General features: G+C 42.0%; 1 protein-coding gene across 1 annotated transcript in view; it reads left to right on the forward strand.

The window, feature by feature from the left end:
- CCDC6 (coiled-coil domain containing 6) overlaps window positions 1-25,818 on the forward strand; it is a 104,619-nt gene that overhangs the window by 58,853 nt on the left and 19,948 nt on the right. The window contains exons 3-5 of the mRNA XM_006209096.3: window positions 7,448-7,576; window positions 22,756-22,859; window positions 24,696-24,856. Of these exons, the coding sequence (XP_006209158.2) occupies window positions 7,448-7,576; window positions 22,756-22,859; window positions 24,696-24,856 (394 nt within the window). The remainder of the gene's footprint in view (window positions 1-7,447; window positions 7,577-22,755; window positions 22,860-24,695; window positions 24,857-25,818) is intronic.

Genomic DNA, 25,818 nt, shown 5'->3' on the forward strand with positions numbered 1-25,818 from the left:
CAGGGAACACGAAGCTGTGGTTTTGGATTAAAGTAGATCCAGATGTAGGGTGCCTGGCAGAAGAAAATGGAATTTTCTCAAGGAAGATATCATCATCCTAGGCCACAAGTTTCACCCACAAATAAAATTTCATTGGCTCCTGGGTGCATTTTGAAGGAATATTCTCTAGGATTTTGGGGTGGATTTGAAGTGAATGTGAGCAAAAGACAAGATCATGGAAATTTGCTTCTGGCCTCAATGACTGGAAGACTAGAATCAGCATCTTTTAAGATGGGAAAGACAGCAAGTGGAATAGACTTGGAGTGGGGAGGTCGGAAGTTCAGCTGAGATGTCTAAACATCCAGTCAGTAACAAATAGGGCAGCTGGACAGGTTCTCTCAACAGAGCAGTCTAGGCTAGAGTTATAAATTTGGGAGTGTTGTCATTAATTAATGTCTAGAGAAAAAAGACCAAAGACATAACATAGAAAATCATGTTAAGAGAATGCAAGGACAAGCCACAGAGGAAGAAGATATTCTTAACATATGTAACCAACCCCCAACTACAGATAAGTAAGAAAAACGACAACCCCAAAGAGAAAATGGCTGTGGACTTGAACTAGCTCTTCATATAAGCAGATAGCCAAATGGCCAGGGACCAAATGAAAAAACACAACCCCATGAGTAATCAGGAAAGGCAAAATAAACCAGAGAGATGTTACTGGAGAGAATTCTCATGCTTGCTGTCAGAGAATGGAAGTAGCGTCAACCATTTAAAAAGTAATTTGACATTACCTAATGAAGTTGGAAATATTCATCATCTTTAACCTAGCAGCTCCATTCCTGGATATATTTTATAATGTTTGCACATGTGCACCAGATGTGTAGAAGAATGTTCTTTGTGGCATTGTTCACGACAATAAAAACACTAGAAGTCACCTAAATAGCCATCATCCGTAGAGTGGACAAATTGTGATATACTCATCCAGTGGAATAATTTAAGGCAGTAAAAATACACACCACATTTAGACTCAATAACTCAATATGAATGAAATCATAATTTCATTTAGCAGAAGATGCCAGCCAAACAAGAATACAAAACCAAGCAAAACTAAAGTTTAGGAATAAGTACATAGGCAATATAATCTTTTAAGAAAAAAGGTGCAAGGGAATGAATGCCAAAAGAATTAGGAGAGTGATGACCTCCAGGGGATAGAGGGCTGAGATCTGGAAGGGACACATTAGGGAGATGGCACTGTTAACATTTCATAATTTGGGTGATGGCCACCTGAGTACTCTATATATGCTGGTGGTATCTTTCACACTTGCCTGGTTGTTTTGCTTATCCTGAGGCTTAATCTAGGGGCAGAGAGTCCATAGGAAATGAGGTCATTACCATTGATCCAGTCAGTACTTGCATAGATAAGGCATTTTCTAGATGCCCTGGAGGAGAATTAAGTCATGGTCCCTCCTGCTCATAGAGCTTGCCGTGCTGTATGGGTGATTGAGAAAGTACCCAGGGTGGCAGCACACGTCAAGGATGAAGACAGAGACTTTGAAGTCAGAACCCTGTGTTTTAACCCAGGATCTACCCCTGACCAGCTGTGCGACTCTGGGCAGGTTCCCTGACTTCTGTAAGCTGTGGTGTTGTCACTGTAAAATGCAGATGGTGGTACCTACCATAGAGATGGGACAATGTGCATAAAGTGCTTGGTATGTAGTAACTAGTGCCTTGAAGTGTTGGCTGCTTTTAGAACTAGTAGGAAGGATATGAAAACCACGGTGAACGAGGCATGAAGATGCAGACGTGAAATTGCACGAGAGCTACACTGTGCTCATCCCAGCCTAAAGCGGGAGGAGCATACGCTGTGCTGCTGGCCTGTGGGAGGACCTTTTGAGTCATCCCCCAGGTTCAGTAAGTTGGGGGGAGGGATTGAGGTACTGTAGGCAGAGGGCACAGCGTGACCGGAGTGTGAGCTCGGGATGTACGGCGGCTTGTGTTAGAGTGGCCCTGTGTTGTGACTGGCAGGGCTTGCCGTCTGAATCCCCTGCACCAGAGTGGTCTCCAGACACATTTGCTTAGCATGATGGGTTTCATTTAAAATGTGCTTTTTCAGAAGAAGATCTTTTAGAAAAAGACACAAGCTGTTCCTTTAAAGGCAGTTAGCACTGCTCTCTGTGCTCAGATCCATCATTCTTTGTTTGCCAGACGCCTGGGCCCTGAAGGCATTTATGTTTGCAAACCTTAAACTGTTACTTGGGCTGAGTGTGAAAGTAGCATGAGGAAAGCAAGGGAGACTTGCATGGGGACTGGTTTGTTGAAGGGCTTGAATGTCTTGCCAACAAATTTGGACTTCCTCTGTAAGTAGTATGGGGCCATTAAAAGGTTTTGAGTAGGGAATTGAAATAGTAGGGTTTTTCTGCTAGCATGATCTGCACTGGACCTGGGGAGACCCATGAGGAGCCCTTGGCTGCGGCCCAGTGAAGAAGAAAAGGCCTGAGCTAGACTGGGGCGGCGAGCACAGGAAGAACAGGGTGTGTTTGACAGCGGTTATGGGGGCTGACTTAATGCCCCCTGGTGACTGATGAAATGTGAGGTGTTGGCAGAGAATAATGGTACCAGTGACAGAAGGGGGAAGGAGGTGGGAATGAGTGTGGGTCCAAGAGGCATTTAGTGGTGATGCACTGAGTTTGGGGTGGGAGGCTGACTTTCTGCTCAGGCTCCTCAGCAAAGCAGTTAAAAAGCTGGTTAAGAGACTCAGTGTTGTGAGAGAGAGTTCTGAACTTTTTCTCAAAGCCCACATTAACTACATGGTAGCTGTTCCTGACAGTCCAGTGATTTAATGTAGTTGCTGAACTATAGTGGCCTATACTTAGGCCAGTGCGGGTAACTCTGGTCCTTGGCAGTCGTCAGCAAACGGGGGTGCTGGTTGCAGAACCGTGGGCAGTACACAGAGGGAGTTACTAGTGTTGACAAGTGAAAACAGAGGTGGGGGCGTCTTGGGTTTATTCTCAAGCTGCACTGAGAAAGCGGGGCCCTGGGGCAGGTGGCCAGAAGGTGTGCCTCACTTGGCACTGGCTGGATTGACAACAGGCCCGGACTTGCAAACACACTTCGCTTGGCCTGGGATTTGCCAAACCTGCTGTGTGCCGGGTGGGTGGCCTGGTTCGACAGCCAACCTCTGTGTGCACCTGTGGTGTTTCTCTCAGGTGAACGGCTCTCAGGCCCTCTACCTGCTGGAGAGAGTTACCCTGAATAAAACTCATTCAGTGAAGAGTCCTTGAATCTCTTTTGTTGGAAGCCTGGTTCACTGAAGTGGCTCCAGAAAGCTTTTGTAAATCATGAGGAAGACAATAATTATTGGTAATTCAATGATGCTTAAGGCTAGCCTGTTTTAGATCAAATTAATGCTACACTTGTACTTTTTTAATGGACTGGAAATTTGCTTTGGGACTTCGTATGTGAGTGGAGACAATAAGAAAATGCTCAAGTTTTAGTACTTCGAATTTTACAGGTTTATAGTTATATCTTTGCTTATGGCTTTTCCACTTATGTTAGTACGTTTTTCATGGTGATTCCTAAGGAGCAGACATTTATTTTTATAACCCTAATTCCATTGACAGTGTGCTGCCAGTGGATCATCTGTTGTATACCATAAATGCCATTCTACTAGGGTTTTTTGTTTGGTGGTTTATGTTAGCAATATATTGCACAGATAAGAGTAATCTTTGAGACTGAGTTTTTTGGGTTTTAGAGGGGGATTAATTAGGTTTATTTACTTATTTTTTAATGGAGGTACTTGGAATTGAACCCAAGACCTATGCATGCTAAGCACATACTCTACCACTGAGCTATAGCTTCTCCCCAAGATTGACTTTATAAGAGGTGTATTTATAGAAAATTCTGATTTTTAAAACAAATTTTAATCTGCCTAAGCATTTTGCTTTAGATATATTTAAGGCAGACACCTAAGTTTATTTTCAAACACATTAATAGAATTTGCTTGACTATTTACTTCTTAGTTGAATGATTTTTGTTCTTGTTCAGGATCTCAATTTATTAGAAGATAAAAAATCACCCAAAGTTTTAAGACCTTTGATGAGAAATTTAAAATCATGTCTTGAATTTTGTGCCCATATTGAAGATGCTACTCAGAGATGAAACTGGAGTTCATTGCTTCTGATAGCTAGTCCTAGATCAGCCTAAACTGTGCTTCCTTTTAGGGTTTTTGTGTATGGTGTCATGGGTTAATACAGCTTTGAAATAGGCAGGTGAGTAGGGGAGGGTATAACTCAGTGGTAGATTATGTGCATAGATAGCATGCATGAGGTCCTGGGTTCAATCCCCAGTACCTCCATTAAAAAACTTAATAAATAAGTAAACCTAATTACCTCCACCTACTCCCTCAAAATCAGTGCATTTAAAATAAGCAAGTGGATTCAGGGTGTTGGTTTAAGCTCCACTGGGGCCAAATGGCTTGAATTTACATGGTATCTGTTTAAAACAGAAACGATTTCTGAATTTTTCTCAAACTGTTAACGAGGCAAACTCTATGGCTGTTGGTTTCTCAAGACGCCTTCCCCTGCTCTGTGCCCTTCTCCTTGCTCCTCTTAACTCTCACCTCGTGATTATTTTGGGGGTGTGGTTATTTCTGTATTTCTCACCATGTTTCTCTTTTTATTGGAGGTTTCTTTGTTCTAAGGAAGAAACGTATTTTCTGTTTCTTGTGTTCTGTTGGGAAACTCCATGCCCTGCCCCTAGATTGCCTGTCACCCGAGAGATGGCAGAACAAAGCAGGCAGCAGAGCTGTTTGTTTCAGGTCTGTCCTTTGGGGACGATGAGAACTGTGAATCTTGGGCAGTTACATCTCACAATGGCTTGATATTTTCCAAATGAGTTAGTGTAACCCAGGGACCTCACTTGAGTTCTGGTAATGACAGGTTAACCATCAAATTTTCCTTAGGGTACTGCTCTTGAGAGGAAAAAAGTCTCTTAAAATTGAGAGCTTTTGTGGATTTCATTGCTAATTTAATCTATATTCTTAAAGGAAATACCTAATCAGATATTGACAGTGTTGGACCATCTGCTTGTATATGAGTATTTCTCTCTAAGCCAGTGAGAACCTTACATTTTCTCAGATTAATATTCTGTGACAAATGCTGCTTGGGGGGCAAGAGAGTTTTCAGCATTAGATTGCATCCTTTATTGTTTTAATTTACCTCAAGGCAGAAACATAACGCTAAAAAAAGGAGGAAGGGGGCTCTTTCAAATAAAAATGGCAGCAACTGCAAACATATTGGAGGAGAACACAGCTAATATAAAAAATATGCAAATAGTTTAAAGATTTTAAGACTAAAGTTCATTTTTCTAAAACCAGTAGATATCATTTAAGCTTAGTGTTCATAAACTATTTTAGGGTGAGGATATCTTAGCTGTAGATTTTACTGCCTCTAACATAGTACCTGCAGATAGAAGACATCTCGTGTTTACAGAGTATAAGTGTTAGATGAAGATGCAAATGTTTGGCTGTTTTTTCCTCCTAAGTGTTACCTGTTCCATTGGGGTCTTTTGTGGCATAAATGCTGGGAACTCTCCTTTTTTTTTTTTTAACACTTTTTATTGATTTATAATCATTTTACAATGTTGTGTCAAATTCCAGTGTTCAGCACAATTTTTCAGTCATTCATGGACATATACACACTCATTGTCACATTTTTTTCTCTGTGAGTTACTGGGAACTCTTCTCATTCTCTGTCCGTTCCTCTTGGTTCTTTTAATTACTGCTTGGTCTTGCAGAACCTGAGTTTTAAAGAGCTAGCTAAAAATAGACTTGTCACTGTAAGCACCTCTTTGCATCTGATTTTTTTTCCCTGGGTCCCTGCAAGGTTGACCAGCTTTTTTCAGAGTTGCACATCAAAAACAGTTGGAGGAAAAACAGCATCTGTTTAGTCAATATTTCCAGTGTTGGAAGACAATGTCAGATTTTAAGGTTTTTTAAAAAAAAATTTAAACCAAGTATGGTGCTTTCAGAGCAGTGGAAATTGTCTCAAATGTGGAGATGGTTAGATGTAGCCATTTGGAGGTTGAGCAGGCCCAGCTGAGCTTTCTCTCCTGTCCATCGCCCCCTATGCCAGGTTTGCAGAGAGACGTGACATCCCCTGGGCAAGCACGTGTGCCTTCTTGTTTGCCATGTTTAATCACTTGACCTTCCAGACGGCGAGGGTGCACTAGGCACTCTGGGATGGAGGAGTCTGAAGTCAGCCCCTGAGGTTTGCTCCAGATCTGGTGGGAGAACTCTGGCTTAGAGTTCAGAGCAGGATTTAGGCCCCAAGCTCTGCCGCTCTCCAGCTGAATGACGTTGATCCAGTACCTTGTTATGTCACATATGAGATGGGGGGTGATCATACCTGCCTCATGCATGTGTCAAGCCTGGGACGCAGTGCCTGGCTGAAGAAAGGATTTTGAAGGTAGAGTTAGGGACTGGTGTCATCTTGGACCCCCAGATCAAACTATGTGTGCTTCATTGTTTTTAATAGCTTTTACCTTAATCTCCCCTTGGTTCTGAAAACACCCGGCCCTGTGGCTATCATTCCTTTCATCCCCCCCTGTGAATCCACAACCCCTCCCAGTTGAGAATGTTTGGAAATAATGCATAGTTATTACTGAGAGCCCCTGCTGTCGTGTGTCCACTCAGTTTCTCTCATTTCCTTATGGTTTTGAAGGTTGGAGTACGTTTAAACGTTTTTTTCTTTTGCAACGACACCATAACCTTATCTTTTAATTGCATAAATCAGTGGCCTTCCCTCTTGGTTTTTAGGGAAGAGGTAGGAGGTGTGATGTTTGGTCAAATTACAGAAAGTTAATTATTCATACTGATTCTTGCAGAGCCTGCTTGCTAGTACACTGGGAAATAGCATTCAGAATAATTTACTAAGTATGTTTCGTGATGGTAACATCTCTTCCCCCTCTACACGCACTGTATAAATGCAAGTAAGCAGTTTAATAAAAACTGACAGTTGCAAAATTCCAATTTTTTTAACCTAATAATTTTTATGCCCATGGTATAAAAATTTAAAAGTACCAAGGGTTATATATATATATGCTGAAAAGTAAGTTTCCTTCCTTACCTCATCCCTAATTCTTCCCTACAGAGACAACCACTTATATATTTTTAAAAATTGAGATTGGTGATTGATCGTGGTTTGATGCTCAGATATATTTGCCCTATCATTTCTCGGCCTTTGGGCTAAGATCAAGTGTCTATGTCTTTACACTACAGTTTTTGGTTATATGTTAGAGGAGTCAGTTAGGAGCAGGTTTCTAGGTGTACGTTTGGATACATGAACAGAAGTGAGTCATGTCACTTGGCTGATGCTCTCTCACTCAGTTTAACCAGCTTTTGGAGCCAGTGTGTCCATGGCTTTTGAATGTCGTGGTTTCCACATCTGTGTTCTTTTCATTTTTCCAGCTGCAGCATGAGAAAGCTGAACTAGAACAGCATCTCGAACAGGAGCAGGAATTCCAGGTCAACAAACTGATGAAGAAAATTAAAAAACTGGAGAATGATACCATTTCTAAGCAGCTTACATTAGAACAGGTAAGAATATGTAGGCGTTTTTTGTTTGTTTGGTCTCATTTCATCAACTGTTCTTTCAAGCTTTAAGATGTCCTGAGGAATACCAGTGAAAAACATTTTCCAACTTTCTCTTCCCCCGTGGAGACTTCATTTCTGAAGTACACACTGGCAGATCTGCATAGCACCTGCTCACTCTCTCACACTTTCTCTTTCTTTAACCACAGTTAATCAAGTTTCAGGAGATATGTTGTGATGTGCTGATTTACAGGCAGGAAATGTTAGGTTCCTGCTGCAAAGGGGAAGAATGTTTTTTTAACCACAGGATCATTTCTGTGGTAGTTCCTGAGACAGTGTGGCTGTGGAACTAAAACTTTTCTTTCAAGGGTTCTTCAGAACAAGGAGTTAACACTTTCCTTCTTTGAATTATTAGCAACCTTATATGAACCCTGTCTTTTCTCATCTAGATTTCCCAGATACAGCGTCACAGACTCAGTTGTTTATCCTGATTCAGCCACTGACTAATTGTATGATTTTGCATTAGCTGTGTCAACTTCTCTGGGCTCAAGTTTTCCGTTTGTAAACAGAGAAGCACAAACTAAACTCAGGAGTGGCAAGCTTAAAAAGGTACACAAGGTGGAGGGTAAGAGCACACAGTCCGCTTGGACATTGCCCTTGGTAGACGTTGGGATTTGAGCCCGGGCCCCGCCTTAGGAGTCCCAGCTGGTTGTTGTACTCCAACACACAGCATGAGGACAGCCGTCATCAGTCCATCCAGGCTGCTGTGCCAGACAGAAGTGCCTGTTAGCTCTGGCCTAGATGCTCCCTGATACTTTACCCCACGCTCATTTGTTTTCCCTTGGCCATAGCCTGCTGCTACCTGGTTTCCATGTAAAATTCAGAATACTGATTAGCATCTTCCAGCTGTTTGGAATTTGGATCCCAGTTCCCATTTTCATGACTTGGCCAATTCTTTCACGCAAAGTTGTCTGATTTATCCCGATTTTAGGATCTTTCTGTGCATCTTAGTTCCTGCCAACTGCTCTTATTTCATCACTGTATCCGAGAATGGAACTATGATGGGAAGGTCAGGTTTGAGAGGAAGTCAGGGTTTGTTTTAAACTAATCTAACTGACTTTTGTGTGTTTGTTATTCTTGTATCTACCAATATCAAAGGGTGGAATGTCACTGGGTTTTCCAAGACTGTGCATAATGGCCCTCAAATTTTTTTCATTCCTTCCAGGTGAGAGAACAAAAAAATTCAGTTGCCAAGGGTTGACTGTTTATTATTCATATCCGCAGTAATCTATTCTTACCATTCACCTTTGGAATTCAGATGCAATTTCTAAATTTAGAAGACTCCTCCACTGCCTATGGTTTAAAAACACTTTTTCCTGAAGTTCACCTGTTTAATTTCCAGGATAGGCCGTAGCCAGTTCTGTTCAGGTTAAAACTTTGAAGATTCTTGTGTAAGTCCCTGACACACCAAGTAATTGCTATTGGTATGAGTTAACACTTTAGAGTTAACCAGGTGACCAAGTGAAATTCTCACAATGGTTGGTGTTGTGAGATTGTCACTTGATCAAGACCTCCGTGGTGATGGCTGTCAGTGATTTAAACAGCTTCTCCCTTGTATTTGTTCCCAGGCTCCTAAGGAGACTCTGGGGCTGGAACTGGGACCCCTATCGTTTAGCTGCGGCCACAAGGTGGAGGTAGTGGCCTAGAATCAGAAAAGGACAGTCTGGTCCTACAGTCCGTGGGAGGATGCACTGCTGTAGGATCTTAAGACTCTTTGGAAACTTTAGTAACTGAGCCCCCCTTTAAAATGAGGTCCAAGGCGTACGTTCTCCCCTAGGTTAATGATTTAGTACACTGGAAGGCTTATTTCAGACCTCAGCACTAAAGGAACAGATTTCTACAGTGGAATATGTGCATTGCAAAGCCCTAGCTTAGAAATAAACCTCAGATCTGGGATGTCAAGTCCCTATTTAAGATGGAAAAATTGAACATCATCATAAGACTTTCCCCACTTTGTTTTGGGTATGTCCAGAATGATTAAATGTTGAGGATTTTACTCTATATTTTGTTTCACTAGAAATAATTTTAGTCAGTGTTTAGGGGAATGTTTGGGTTTTTCTTCTAGTAGAAATAAATCTCTGTGTTTCCATGGATGTGATCTGACCCTCTCTTATGGGCCATCCTTTGGGATAATTATCTGTATTATAATATATACTGTATGTCATAGTTGATATAATATGTCCTGCACTACAGGTTATTATCAGAAGAGCCAAGGCATATACTATACTATGCATTATAACTTTATGTATATATGGAGTGCAGGCCTCGTCTCTTCTATCTGACAACAGGTCTATTTTTAAAACTAGAAGCTATTTGAAGGCATTTTTCCTGTGTCTCATGCTCCATCACTGCTTTGTTGGAAAAGCTTTAAGTGTAGATTTGTGCAGGTGGCTGGAGAGCTGTCGTTTGCACTTTGGAAAGCAGCACAGTGTAGATGCAGAGCCTGGGCACTAGACTTGGTTGGAGCCAGTTGTGAACCTGTTTCCTTCACTTAATGTCTTAGTTCACTTAAAAAAAAATCTTTTGGTAGTAGCTTTATGGAGTTATAATTCACACACCATACAAATCACCCATTTAAGGTATACAAAGTCAGTGGATTTTAACATATTTAGGGTTGTATAACCATAGTCAATTTTAGAAGATCTCCATCACCTCAAAAAAGAAACCCTGTATTCTTTAGCGGTCACTCAATCCCCTGTTTCCCTTAAGCAACCACTACTCTTCTTTCTGTCTCTGAGTGTTTGCTTATTCTGGACACTTCATATAAATAGAATCGTGTAGTGTGTGGCCTTTTGTGACTGGCTTCCTTCACTTAGCATCGTATTTTTATCCATGGTGTAGCATGCATCAGTATTACATTCCTTTTCCTGGACCAAGTAATATTCCATTATATGGATATAACACATTTTGTTTTTCCATTCAGCATTTGTTGGACATTTGGGTTGTTTCTACCTTTTGGTTGTTATGAGTAATGCTGCTGTGAGCATTCGTGTACAGTTTTTTTGTGTAGACGTGTGTTTTAATTTTTCTCGGATATATACCTAGGAGTGGAATTATAGGAGCACACGTGAACCCTATGTTTACCTTTGGGAGGAACTGCCAGACAGTTTTCCCAAGTGGCTGCACCATGTTGTTGGAGCCGTTCTGGTGGGTGTGAGGCATTACCTCTTGTGGTTTTATGTTCCCTGGTGGCTAATGATGTTGAGCATCTTTCCAGGTGCTTATTGGCCATTTGTATGTCTCCTTTGGGAAAATGTCTGTTCAAGGTCTTTTTATTGTTGAATTGTTAAGAGTTCCTTATATATTCTAGATACAGGTCCCTTACCAGATACATCATGTGCAAGTCTTTTCCCATTTCATGGATGTTCTTTTCACTTTCTAGATAATGTCCTTTGGAGCATAGAGGTTTTTAATTCTGGTGAAGAGCAGTTATTAATTTTTTTTCTTTTGTTGATTGTGCTTTTGTGTCCTATCTTAGAATCCAAGGTGACAAAGATTTACCTCTGTTTTCTTTTGGCTCCTAGGTCTTTAGGTCTTTGATTCATTTTGAGTTAATTTTTATATATGGTATGAGATAGGGTTCAAATTTATTCTTTTGCATGTGGCTGTCCAGTTGTCTCAACTAGTTCATTTCTGAGCCTCAGTTTCTTTATCTGTAGGATGGCAAGAATAGCAAACCTGTGTCAGGGTATGATGAATGAGAGAGAGAGTGAAAGGTGACTTGCATGACGCCTACTACAAGCACTCAGCATGAGGTAGCTGTTGCTATTAATTTTAAAATTATCCACGTGTTGAACCTGGTGGGTTGAACCTGCAGAAAGGATATTGGAAGGCCTTCTGCCAGGGATTTGTGTTGGCTGAAACATGTTTGTTTTCCAGGTGTGGCTTGGGTTGTAATGGTTTTTAAGAAGGCACCTGCCTGTTCTCCACAAAGCAGAAGTGAGCTGGGTTTGAGACTAAGTCTTGGGCTCCTTTCACAGTGGACCCCAATTAACTCACATGCCAGGGGCCCTCATTATAAGATTGTCTCACCACAAGTCAGGCCTTTGGCATGAACACTTGACTCAGTCAGATAGCGTTTGTTCTTCTCTTAGACCCAGAATCTGGGATCTTTTCATTCTTTTTAAAAGAGAACGTTAACAGCTTGATCTTCAGGGTCTTTGGGATATAATTGGTTCCTTTGGTGTTCTGCGGTATGTGAATTCATAGAATTTTAATTCATAGAGCTGGAGGGCCGCCTTATGGGGAAGACTACCTTTGTCATTACCTTTATCCCCAGACCCCCATGGGGACATAAGGCAGTGGGGGCATCATGAAGAAACCCGAAGGCAGGGGCTCCAGATCTGCTCCAGGATTTGGAACCACAGCCACCTGCACCTGCTTCCTCTCCCTGCAGAACTTGGGAAGGAGGAGGCTCGGGAGGGTGACAGACCAGTTTGCCCTGTCGGTGGCCCAGCCTGCTCATCCTGCGCCCGCTTTTTCACAACTTAGCATTCTAGATGCATAAGCAGATGTAAAAAAGCATGTTCAGGAAAATGTAAAACTGTGCGGTCTTTGCAGCACTAGTGGTTAGTATTAGTCTCGTAAACTGGGCTCGTCAACATGACTTCAGCACTATTAGGGATTCTTTTTAACAAACACTGGTGGGCACTGCCTATACACCCTTGTTTGTAGATTTTTGTTCAGATGTGTGGTCCACAGACATCTGTTTCTAAAGGTTGGGTTTATGGTTGGAATGGTTAATCTCTTTTGTTAATCTCTTATTTGGTATGCACATTTTTTAGGTGATGGTAAGAACATTTAGAATCAAGTGTTTTCTTAGTGCCAAGAACTCTTGATCTGAATGAATGTTTTCTGCCAACTAGGAAGAATTTTCCTTCTCTGGAGGATAACTAGCATTAAAAGTTTGATTTATTTATTAAGTGAAGTTCAGCTTAGCAGATATGATGAACAGGACTGTCATGTACTAGACATCTTGCTCTTTTCTCCTGTAGTTGGCCCAGTAAAGTTTTCTCAGTTATTCCTGGAACTTGGGGTATATTTTCTTATCTGAGAAGTCTTTTCCTCCTAAAGCACAGACATCCATTTCTAATCCATTTAGGATTGGAATGGTAATTTTATTCATTGGCATCCATTTATAATTACAAGCTCATAGCCTGTCTAGTTCAGGAAAACTTCCTTAGGCTGAAATCCCCCTTCTGTCTGAAGAAGCTGTGTGACTTGAGGCAAGCAGTTTGACGTCTTTTGTGAAACAGACAAGATATCTAACTTGCAGGTTTGCTGGGAGGATTAATCTTCCATTCTGCCCCTCCTCACACTCCATCCGTATTGAAGTTCTTTTCGTTTCTCTTGTCAGGGAAGAAGAAATTTTGCTCGACCTTTCTACATTCTTCTGGCTGGTCTAAGAATCAAACTGACATGAGAAAGATTAATAGGAAAAGATCAGACAACAACAACAAAAACTTAATAATATATATACGTGGGAGAAACCCGGGAAAAAATTCACCAAAACGGTCAAAACCCTCACTTTAAATACTGTTGTCAGCACTAGAGACCAGAGACAGTGTTGGGAGTAGGGGTTGTGACTTTCAAGGAAGGAGAGGAAGGCAGGTGACATGGAGAAGGGAACGCAGATGTTTGATAAACACACATTTGCTGGGCCTGCAGAGACCGTGGGACCCAGTGTGGCATTATAACAGACTTTGCCAGGTCCCTCCCTGTCTACACACCTACTTCACACCGTCACTACCTATGGTGATAGTTCTTTCCTGGAGCACGTCCTCTATCTATATTCCTTCAGACAGTTAGGGGAAAGGTCAAAGGTTCTTCCTTTGGGACCTTAAAAATAATCAACCTCAATTAATCCTCATGCCAAAGAGATGCATTTTGGGGAGGCAAATTTTGTGTCCCTACACTCTGATGCAGAGTTGTTCCCATGTGGGCTGCGCAGCAGGAAGTAAGTTTGCGTGGTAACCCAGCACATGGACGTTTCTGTAACCGTGTGAATGACTGGGACAGGTTTCGTCAAACAGCGCTTGTGTGCTTTGCACTGATTTTCTCTTCAATCTTATTTCATTTTTAGCAAATGTAGGTCACAACTGACGAGTAATTTCACAACCCAGTAATGGGTCATGATCTGCAGTTTGAATGAAAATCATGCTCTGATGTGCCCAGTGCTCTCCTGTCCTCAGATCTTCACGGATATGTTTCCTCTGCCTGGGCCACTTTTTCCCTCCCCTGGCCCATCCCTGTTTAATAGTTACTGACCTCCTTCCTCTAGCCAGTGAGGGTTCTGTGCTATACAGTGTTTCCGTAGTGTTCAGTCCTTCTGTAACACTTGCTACACAGGCAGCAATTAGCAATTAAAGAGATCGTTTCCTCCCCGTAAGTTCCCTGTAAGTTAAAAGAGGGAAGGCACAATGTTGACCTTACCTCTGTATCCCTGGTGACTCACGTAGAGTAAGCTCTCCAAAAATTGTATCTGCTGCCTTTAATCATCAAAGTTTCCATCTAGTTTCTGTGGTCCTTTGCCCTACCCATTTTCAAGGAAAATGAGCATGCATATTATTTGAGCCTCAAATGTCTCACCACCTTCCATGATCTGGTTATGCATCTGTTTGAATCACACGTCTTTGTGACTTCCGTTTTTGCCCATGCTGCAGTTGATGCTCTGGTGTGGCACACGTCCTCCGTTAATTAAACATACCTTTATTACATGCTGCTGTCTGCCATGGACTCTAAGAAAGATGATGTTAGGTCCCTGGCCTCATGCAGCCTGGTCCCAGAGGCCAGTGGGCCTGTGGACAGTGATGTGGGATGCTCTGTGCGGTGCTCTGGTGGAGGGGACTAGTGTTACTACTGCAGCAGGACCCTCCCCTTCCCCCACCCAACCAAGCTCCTTGGCACTTGGTTTGTTTGTTAACTGACACACATGGACTGGATAAATCTAAGTCCAGCCTTCTTGCAGAGAAACAGGGACGTGAGGGGGACAGGAATGGGAGAGAAGACAGGCAGTAAAAAGTGGATGCAGGTACTGCAGGGAGAAGAGATGCTGAGAAAAGAAAAGAGAGCTCATGAAGAATCATGAAGTTGCGTCCGTCTTCTTTTTACCGGGCAGGGAGAAAGAAGGGGTCTGGCAGTACATCTGCCTGTGTGTTGTCCCTGTGGGCATAAGCTCATCTGTACAGTGAGTGTCTTGGGGAGGGCAGCCACGTCGCTGCACCAGGGCTCCTGCAGCCTCAGTGCTGACGTGCCCAGGGGTTACCTTCAGCCACTAGACGACATCAGGTGACTGCAGAGGTTTGACAAGACCCCAGCCTCCAGGGACCTTGTGGAGGTGACATCCACTTCTCCCGGTGTCCCTTAGCGACTGTAACTGTGGCAAATCACAGAGGTTGGGATTTCAAATGAATTTCAATCCTCAGCACAAGATTTATTTTTTTGTCCAATTTAAAAAAGTGAAACGGAAGCATTTAATACATTTTAAGTTTTGCAAAGAAGAAAGGGAGATTTTAGGTTTCCAGCTCTTTGAACAGTGGTCCTGAGTTATGGATCCAAGATGGCCTTTCTGCCTTGTCTAAAAAGTAATACAGACCATCTGACGTCACCATCCGTCTACATGCAGTTCTGATGCTACTTATTTTAGTAGCTACGACAACTAACTCTGGTAATGTGGACCCTCCTTGTGTCTTTGTGACTCAGCAGTGAATCGAGTGTCCAGTGGCTCATGTTCAGGTTTGCATCCTTCACTGATTTTTTTTTTTTATTAGAATAAGGTCTACCTTTAAATCGCAGGTAGTGTGCCCATTCTGGGTATTGTGAAAATTTCGTTCGAGCTCCAGCTGCCCTTGCAGTCTAGCTGTGGGAGGAGGCTGTTGCAGTAGCTCCGGGAGCCTCTGCTCATCTCAGAGAATGACTGTGTTCCCTGAGGGATCCTTTGGTGTAGGAGATTGAATTTAGTGACCACTGTGCACCCGTTGAAGCTTGATTTCAAATGCTAATCGCAAATTTATGGAAGTCTTGAAAACTTGTAAACATTTGCATTATACAAGTACTCCATGGCTCTTTCAAGAAAATTTAGAAAACATAAACATAGAAGTACAAAATAAAAGAACATTACCAAGACTGCAATTCCCCCACTTCCCACAAACAACTTCTGTTCATATTTTTTCCTTCATCCTCTCCCTCTTTCTCCACTTTGTGCTCCTTTGTACTCCTGAATAATAGTGCATTATAACTTGCTGCCCTGTGCTTAATTTTTTTTTAAATAAAGCATTATAACCTATGGCTGCACATTTAGACAAGCTATATTGGGGCACAGCTAGATACCATCATGGTAAATCCTGAAGTCAGCTTGGTGCGGATTTGATGTAGCAAATCCTGGAGGAGATGTGGGTCACTTGAAGCTTGACTACAAACATCCTACCTACTGCTTACTGGGGAGTGGAGGGGAAAGCCTCAGAGCATGGCTGAAAATAAGTGGGATTTTGTGCCTTGGTAGTAGGCACACCAGGGGCAATAATAGGTGGTACTCAGGGAGGCTCCAGCAGGCTCTTTTCAGTTGATTCGTAACCCAGGAACTGTCAGGATCTCATGAAGCCAGTTGAGATCTCACCTCCAGACCTGCGAGAGCAGACGCTGCACTCAGTCAGGGGCACAGACAGGTCTTTCTGCAGAATGTGAAACACAAATCCCCCAGAATTCCTTCCTTGGGCTCCATTTCAATTAAGTACAAAACTATGTTCCATCTTACCAGACTTTATTTTGAAGCATTGGATAATACTCGGCATGTGGATCAGTTTGTACAGATGTCACATGATGGCAGGGTCAGAATTAAAAGTGGGTTTCCTATGTAAAGAAAGAGGCACCTCATCGTGACCCAGCAGTGTGTGTTTCTGGTCATGCACTGCGGGGAAAGACTGCCCGTTAAATTACAGGGCTTTGATCTGCTACATACAATAAGGGCAATAAAATCCAGAGATACTGTACTGAGACTTACTAGTTGCTTATAATTTTGAAATGCACGAAGTTCATGTCTTTATGACCAGAACAAGGATTCAGTTGATGACTGAGGAAAGGTGTTTTCCTTAGCTGAACATACAGGGTAAATGAGTGAATGGCAGACAAACCCTACATCTCTCTGTAAGGAAGCAGGATGGATGTGGTAATGACTAGAAAGAAATGATCTCTTTTATCGAGGAAACTTCCTTTTAAGAGAAAGCTTATCAAGAGAAGTTTCCCTAACATTGTTTTCTTAAGGAGATATATATTGTAGATAATGAGCTGATGGTAGCTACTGATGGGATGGTGTATTTGCAACATACACTGTGATCTGAGTTCTTTCTCCAGGATTTCTCTGCTGCACTCTTGATGTATCAAAAGAACGCACACTCAAGACTTCGGAACCTGCTTTTCCACTAATGGTAATTATTTGGTAAAAGAGTCCCCTAGAATTAGGAACCCATTATGCAAGTTTGCATAATGTTGTGCTGATGTCAAAGTGACGAAAACTTAAGCCCAGAAACTGGATAAATCTGACTAATTATATGTGTATCTATTTTATAAAACGCTTTCATTTCTCAACGTCATTGAGCTGGTAAACTATGAAACAGTGTCATTTTTCACATATTAATGGGGTTTTAATATTATCCTGAAGTTCTTCCTCAGTTTTTGAGAAGAAAAAAGTTGTAAGCTGTGGTAGAGGTTAACTCTGGGCTGTCTGGAAAATTCCCAGTCTTCCAGATAGCAAAGCCTTGACTGTCATTTATCCTTTGAGAATTTATTGGTTCATTCCATATTTTATATGTATAAATTAATATTCTAAATTAATGGATGTACTATTAGGAAACTTAATTTTTAAAATTCATTATCTTTATAGTTTTTCCTATAAAAATAATAAATAAAAACTGGGTGGGACAAAAAAAAGTAGGAAGACAAATTAATAACAATATTACTTTCACCCAAGATCCAACCTTACTTATCTTGCTATATAGTTCTTTATATTTAGCATCTCTTTTTTTTTTTTCCTCTAGCAGTAGAGATATCTGGTGCACATAGATAAATTTCTTTTCAACTGTAATTTTTGACCCCCTAGACTTGGAAGTGGTCATCCTTTCTCTCCATTTCTCTTGCTCTTCACTGATGAACTTATTCGTTCTTTCTGGGCTCAGCTTTGTGGGAGCCAGTGGCGATGACCTAGAACTTTTCAAAAATTGTGAAACCAGCTGCAGCTTGATTAACCAAGTAGGTACCTCAGGGGCTGTGTGGTCTGTGAACACCTGCCTTAACTCATCTGTAACAAATCTGCTGCTTGATTTCTTTAAAAAAAAATTCTTTTTTTCTTTCTTCAAGAAGACAAGAGGGTAGATGTCTTCCAGCCTAGGAGGAGAATTGCCAGGGCCGGGCAAAATTCCCCTGATTGCCCAAACAGACACCAACAGAGGCAGTGTGTACGTTTACTTTACTTGTCTCTGTTGCTTTAATTTGTGAGGGCGTTGCCAGAGAGCGGGGACCATTGTGCACGGTTCTCAGCTCTTCCTGTGTCATCTGCACACAGTATGTTTTAACAGTCCCTTTGTGAGGACTATTCTAGCCACTCCGTCGCTACGTGGAAGTAAAACCTTGATTGACTCAGATGTATTGGCAAAGTAGGGTGATGAAATGAGGGATGATCCTTTACTGGCTCTGCTCTTACAGTCGAAACAAAACTGTCTTAGCCCATTTGGGCTATTTTAACAAATAACCCAGACTGGCTTATAAACAATAAGAATTTTTTTCTCACAGTTCTGGAGGCTGGAGGTCCAGGATCAGGGTGCCAGCTTGATGGCGTTCTGGTGAGGGCCCTCTTCTGGATTGCAGACTGCTAACTTCTTACGTCCTGAGCTGGTAGAGAGCAGAGAGCAGCAATTTGCAAAGTGGCTCATGATTCTTAGGAAGGACACTAATCCATCCGGGGGGAGGGGTCCTACCCCCACGACATCAACTAAACCTCATTACGTCCCAAAGGCCCCATCTGCAAATACCATCACACTAGGGGGGTTAGGCATGTGAATTTTAGACACAGACATTCAGTCCAATGCAAAAACTGTGTTCATTTTCTGACTATGATTTAGTCATTTTCTGAGTATTGTACTTTTTATTTTCCCAGGTGATTCTGATGTACCTCCAGGGTCCCACTTTGAACATCTGTGGTATTTTGTAATGAACTAGTAGGAAATTGGGCTGAACTATTAATGGCCCTTGGATGCTACCTAACTTGGAAGGATTTGGGGACTTGTGTTAATCCCCAGCACCCCCTTGTTATCTTAGAATTTGCCCTTCTCTCTTTAAAACAAACAAACATTTAGCCAACTAACAAAAGTTTGGTCAGTGTAGGTCTTAGAGCACTCATTCTGCCATTTCTTGTTTTAAACATCAGGTCTACTTCTTGTGTCATAATTATTCTAAGGGCTTTTTACCGTATGTTGTAACAAGCTTTGTATGTGTGTTGTATATATGGTAACCCTTATTTCATGGGCTTTTCTCTGTTTATTATCTTGGAGTAGTTGTCATGGGCTGCCTTCCAAAATTCGTTTTTTAAATCAGATGTTTGGGTTTCAAAATATATTCTCCCAAAGAAATGGTGATAATATGATAGGTAGACTCAAATTCCTCAAAGTAGATCGAAAAGATCCAATAAACCTTTGGAATGAATTCTATAGTTGAGCACAGTGGTTATGCTGAAGTTCTCATCAGGCTTTTTTGCCAAGTATTCCTTTCCCCTACCTCCACCTGCACCCCAGCGCCATGGTTCTCTGTAAGTGGGAGATTGCTACAGTGAGAAAGAAATGTGGTGGTGGTGGGAGCTGTCCCTTGGCTGCCCCCACTTTGTCTGCTGTTTTGGTGATGAGTGTCTACCCACTGAGAAGACACAGCTAGGATGGGCTGTGAATTCAAATGAGTCAGCCCTGTTCTCAGACACTAAGTTTATCCATTGAAGAAGTTCTGTATTTATTCTGGGAACATAATAAGAACTCTTGGTGTGACGTTAATTAACTTATAATGGGAAAGGGAGCTACTGAAGAGAAGTAAAGAGTTTGGCTGGCAGTCCATTGACCTGACTTAATTACAAAGCAGCTTTCAAATGAATAGTCTACAAGTCAGCTCTATCCATTAGTGCTGCGTGCTCACAGGAGCCAAAGTCAGAAGGGGCTCGGGTTAGCTGGAGAGTTTGATGCTTGATGATAGAAGAGTGGGTGCCTGTTGCATGGACACCGAATTTAAAAAGCCATCAGGTATGATTAGGAAGGAGACAGGGGAGAGCATTACCAATAGAGACCAGCACAGCAAAAGCAGTGCGTCACTGGGCTGCTGATTCCATTCCAGCAAGGATTTCTGACTTTGTGCCCTGTAAACGCGAAATAAACTGTCACCTTTGAGGATTATGTGATAGCAGGGCAGTGCGAGCACTGGAAATCTACTCCTGTCTGAATTGGTAGAGCTGGTGTGTACGCTGTGGCTGTGAATATACAGTTGTGGAATTAGATGAGCAGGAGATGGAGGGGCAGCTCTGATAAAGAACTTCAGGGGAAATTAATCATAATCATAACTAGTCGTAATCATTATGAGTACAATTTCCTCTAACTTCTCTGGCCTTTAATGTCTCTAAGTACTCTTCAGCATTGCTGAGGAGTAAGTTTTTTTTTTTTAACTGAAAAACAAGACTGAAAACGCTGTTACTGAAAACCCTGTTCTTTCTAAGGCTAAAGAAACCATGGACCCCAGGGCACTGCCAGCCTGTGTGATGAAACACCCAAATCTAAGCTGCTGAACTGGTGCCTCCTGTGTGGCCTGCTTCATGGGAGCAAATGAGCACAACAAATTAGTGCAGCAGACCTAAGTTTCACCCCCAGGAAGTACTGGTTCGCTGAAGTGGGCAGTAAACTGATAACCTGTAGCTCTACCAACAGATGCCCCAAAGAAGCTGCGGTCCATGTTCGTTTTCAGCTCCTGTTTTTCCTGCTCTCTCCTCTGTTTCTGCATACTCTCAGACTCACTAAGCTACCCCCAAGAATTTGCTGGATAATTTACCCAAACCCTGCTTTCCCCACAAGATCCCCTGTAATTGCTGGTTGGATGGGACGCAGCTCTTCTGGCCACCATGGTGATTGATACCCATTCCTCTCCTGGCGGTACCACTTTTCCTGAATCACACCATCTCCCAGCTCTGAAAGGTGGATTTCGATGATTTCTCTTACTGCTTCTAGCTCTAAAAGTCTCTAGTGAACTAGCCAAGACTAAAGACAGCTGCCATCTTGACTGACAGAAAATGACAGAGTGGGTGGCCCTGGAAGGGACATCAGATGTCATCTAGGCCAACCTTCTGACTGCATAGATGAGGATGTTGGGACTCAGAGCCCTGAGTACCTGCTCAAAGCCACACATCCAGTCAGTTACACATGCATCAAGACAGCTTTGTCTTGACTTTGCTTTTCAGAATTGATTAGCATGATGCATGATGACTCTGAAATTAAGTGTTTAGTAGGTGTAAGTCTCTTTACCAGGCATCTCTACTACAAAGTGATGCCTTGCTTGAATTTTTTCCTTACCTACCGAGTACCCCCTATTATGTTTTAGTTAAACATGGGAATAGAATCCTTAAAGGGTAAATGCCTTGGAATTTTGTTTCTTTAAATAAATGGCTGTGAATTGTGCTTCAGAGCTTGTCCCAAAATGTGGTCAGCACAGAGAATCACAAAGTTTCTTAGGCGTTCCACGAGGTCTTCCCGGGATGCTCCTTGGCGCGGGTACGAGCAGTTTCACGTCTTGAGGAGCGTTTGTTCATCAGCCAGCTCCCAACTTCACAGCGCAAAATGCTTCTGACTTACTCTGAGCCCTCTCGCTTCTCCATGCAAAGAAAAAAATGTCTTTAAACTGTACTCTGAATTGCCTGTGTGATCTTGGTTTACTTACTTGTTGGATAAGGTCTCCAGTGGGTGCCGTAAGACTATTTTCTCCGTGGGATTGGTGTTACTTTACTGTATAGACAGGAATCTTTGGTGAGGATATTGCCTCTGTGACCTGCTAAAGAAACATAAAATCTGCTACCTTGGCATCTTTGCAGCTGTGCAATCAAAAATAATTTGTTGAGTCAGTGGTTGAAAAGGTAACTCACTGTTGGTTGACGAGACAGCATAGGGGCAGTAACCTAGCCTTTTTCTCTTAAAAAAAAAAGGAAAGATTCCTGTTAAAATTCCTTAGTTTCTCCAATGTGTAGACAAGTATAAAGAATGATACAACACGTTCCCTCTGCCCATCACCATGAAGTCTAGCTACCAGTGCACTTTCTGTCACCCTCACCAGCCCTCTTTTCCTTCCTGTCGCTTTCACCCTCTACCAAAGTAGGTAATGTATTTGATTCATTTACTGTGTTGACTCACTAAGATGTAAGTTCCCTGAGGGCAGACATTTCTGATCTGTGCTTCCCTGCAACCCCCCCAGTTACCCAGTGTCTGGCATTGTTCTTGTATTTGCACACTGCTCTATAGCAATCGAGGAAATGAACTTTTCCGCATTTTCTTTTTCGTTCGGGGTGCCCTCCACAACTTCCCCCAAATCAAATTTCCCTTCTTCCCTACCTCTCCCGAGGTGACCAGTATTGTGAATTTTGGTGTTTATCCTTTCTGTGCTTGTTTTTGTATCTAAGGATGTGTGTACCTATTAACCACTGTGTAGAACTGTCTTTTAGGTGTTTGGGTCATTTTTGTAAATGGTAATACAGCCTTTCTGGGTTAGCACTGAACTGCATGCAGGACTGGGGGACAAATCCAATAAGGTCTGGGATGACTGGTAAGCGGGACTCCTCAAACCGTCTATAAGGAAGGCTTTCCATGTGCCTTGAATAAATGCTGAAACGAATGTGATTCATGCACCAGACAGCAATTAAGCTTTAACGACAAAGAGTGAACCTGTCTGGGTTTTCTCAATTAAAGATTAAGAACCAGATGTGCTTAATGTGCCTGTGCCAGAAAATTGGCCGTTTCTTTACAGTTTTCTCCATTAAAGGGGTCCTAATGGTCCAATCGGAAAATCTAATTAAGAGTTTAAGTGGCCTACAGTTCTCAGTGAAACTTTCTTCCTTCCTTTAGTTGAGGCGAGAGAAGATCGACCTTGAAAATACTTTGGAACAAGAACAAGAAGCCCTAGTTAATCGTCTCTGGAAAAGGATGGATAAACTTGAAGCCGAAAAGCGGTTTGTTTAGTTATGCTGTTCACTTATGGTGGGGGGGGCGAGGGGGTGTCTGGGGCACTGTACCCGGCATGACTGAGGAGTAACAGTGGGACAGTTTAATTCCTTGGTTGCTGCATGTCATTTTAATTTGACAAGCGAAAACAGTTTTGAAAGCCTTTGGACTATCCTCATGTCAGTCACGTCTTTATACTTCTGTCTCACTGTCCCAGCAGAATTTCTTTCACTTGGTGTTAAAGGCTATGAAGAAATTAGTTAAGGAGCTATGAGCTAAGGAAGCTTCGGCTTGTTCTGGTGGATGGTTGTAGTTTCAGCTTTTGACCATGTTGGCCTCCCCAGCTGTTCTCTGAAGTGCTCGGGTTTATCGCACATCTCTAGAATGGACTTCGTTAGGAAGGCTGAGATTTTAACAGAAAAATTACCGTCTATGTATTTTAAGACTTGCTATAAGTATATATTTGTACATTTTAAGGTTCTGGTTCTAAATGTTAAATATATGTACACGGATGTGAAATATTCAACAGCACATATGTCTTGAACCTCTTTGTGCAAGATCCAGCCAGGCCCTTATGTTTAAATATTGTGTACTTTGGGGTATATGGAGCAGGGCTCCAAGAACGGCAGGGAGGTTCTGTAGGTGGCGGCGTTGGGGTGGTGCAGGAAGAAAAGTTTCTTTAAAATGTTCATCCGTCTTCTTCACCAGGGTATTTTGTTTGCTAACCAGAGGCGTTTTGCCATGAGTATTTGGTTTGGATGAACATCCATAAATAAAATAATTTGTTCATCTCAAGATTTGCAGCATTTTCATACCATGAAAATGATTCAAGCTGTGGGTAAACCAGCTGTTTTGTGTTATTGTCGGGATAGTAATAAATTGAATCATGAAAAGTTATGTAATATAATAAATGTAGGGAACCATTATAATATTTATCATACTAGTTTTCTCAACAAGGCCAGGCTTGAGGATAATCCACAGCTTGCACTTGGGCAGACTTAAAGGTAAAAAGTTAAAAACCAAACTAAACCAAAAACTTCCCAACAGTTTATAAGAGGGGGCTTAGCAGTCTGTTGCCAGTCTGTTTTCCTCTGCAGAAAGCAATTGGAGGTGTTAGATATATATATTTATTATATATATATCTAAGTACCAAATTATTGCATTGAATAATATGAAATTGTCATTTTGTAGAATATATTTGAATATTAGCATTTTATGTGCTTCAAACTAATAATAATTGGTAGAAAAGGTGGGACCCCCAATTATTAACCCACTAAGTTTTGGTTTTGTTTGTTTTAAATCTCTTTACCTTTGCTGAGGCCAGAAGCAAAGGGTCTTCAGTCTAGTTAGCAATGCCCTCAGGGCTGGTTTTTCAGGAGGTAAGTTTAGAAGTGAGTCTCTTTAAGGAATGCCACCCTCCAAGGAGATGTATAGTATGCAGTTCATAAGTTTCAACTGGAAAGCAGTGAGAGAGTAAAACTCCTTCAGTATCTCCATTCCCTCAAACCCAGCATGTGGACCATTTAGTCAGCAGATCATTCCAATTGCCTAATGTATGCCAGATACCCTCACTGGAGATTTATTAGTAATACTTAATTACCAGTGGTCATTTAAAAGGAAAAAAAGAAAGTGGATTCTTCAGCTCTGCCCTTTGACCTAAATAAAAACCAGGTAAGGGCAGCGAAGAAGTTGATAGAAAATGGGCAGAGGGGTTAAACAATTTGGTAGATTCTGGCGATTAACGGGCGCTTGCTATTAAAACAAACCTTCCCGGCTAGAATCTGGGGCCTTGTCTTTTAAAAGCAAACTGTTTTTCATTGTTGGAATTTTTCTTTGCAACAAAGAATCCTGCAGGAGAAATTAGACCAGCCGGTCTCTGCTCCCCCATCGCCTAGGGACATCTCCATGGAGATCGACTCTCCGGAAAACATGATGCGGCACATCAGATTTTTAAAGAATGAAGTGGAGAGGCTGAAGAAGCAACTGAGAGCTGCCCAGTTACAGCGTACGTAGCCTTGGCTTTGCTGGTGGTGTGTCTGCAGAATTCGTCCACTTACCAAATGCAGGATTTTACTTACACTTTGAACGTATGTAAATCACATTCATAATGTATTTCATTGCCAGTACATACTTCTGTAAGTCTGTCATCCTGGAGTAGATTATTTTTAAAAATATTGTAGTAGGGCAGGGCAAGTAGTTTAGAATTCTTCTGGGAAATAATTCACATAATTTCAGAATCACAGGAACTATTTCTAACTTTCTCCCTGGTGTTCGTCTCTCCGATTGTGCTAACAGAAGCAGGGCGGGCGACCTCCGTGTGCTTCGGGGACATTAAGGCAGAGAATAGTGTTTATCTACGCTACTACCAAAATTCCGTCTCAGCTAACCCTTGTTCATGGTACTTTTGGAATTTGCCCTTTTTATTTTGGGAAATCAAAGCTGCACCCACAGTAAACATCTCTATACACAAATATAGTTTGATCCCTGTGCAAGAACACCCCGAGGATAAATTCCAGAATGTGGATTTGCTGAGTCAGATGAACTGTGCATGTAAAATTTTAGTGATTCTTATCTTATGTTTTTGTCTCTGAAGTTCATTGCAAGCTCTGTTCAGTCGTGCATCTGGGCGGGTACATGAAGATCAAGATCAGCCTGGGAGCTCCTACTGCTGCTGTAACAGATGAGCACAAACTTAGTGATTTGCAACAACACAGATTTATTTTATTACAGTTTTTGGAGGTCTGAGGTTCAAAATAGTTCTCACTGTGCTAAAATCAAGGTGTTAGCAGGGCTGATTCCTTCTAAAAGCCTCTAAGGGAGAATCTGTTCCCTTGCTTCTGGAAGCTGTCTGCACCCCTTGGCACACGGCTCCTTCTTAGAACTGGTATCACTCCCACCTCTGCTTCCTTGTCTCACCTTTTCACTCTGACCCTCCTGTCTTCCCCTTTTAAGGACCCTGTGATTACA

This window comes from Vicugna pacos, chromosome 11 (genome assembly GCF_048564905.1).
Source record: "Vicugna pacos chromosome 11, VicPac4, whole genome shotgun sequence".
Lineage (NCBI taxonomy): Eukaryota > Metazoa > Chordata > Mammalia > Artiodactyla > Camelidae > Vicugna > Vicugna pacos.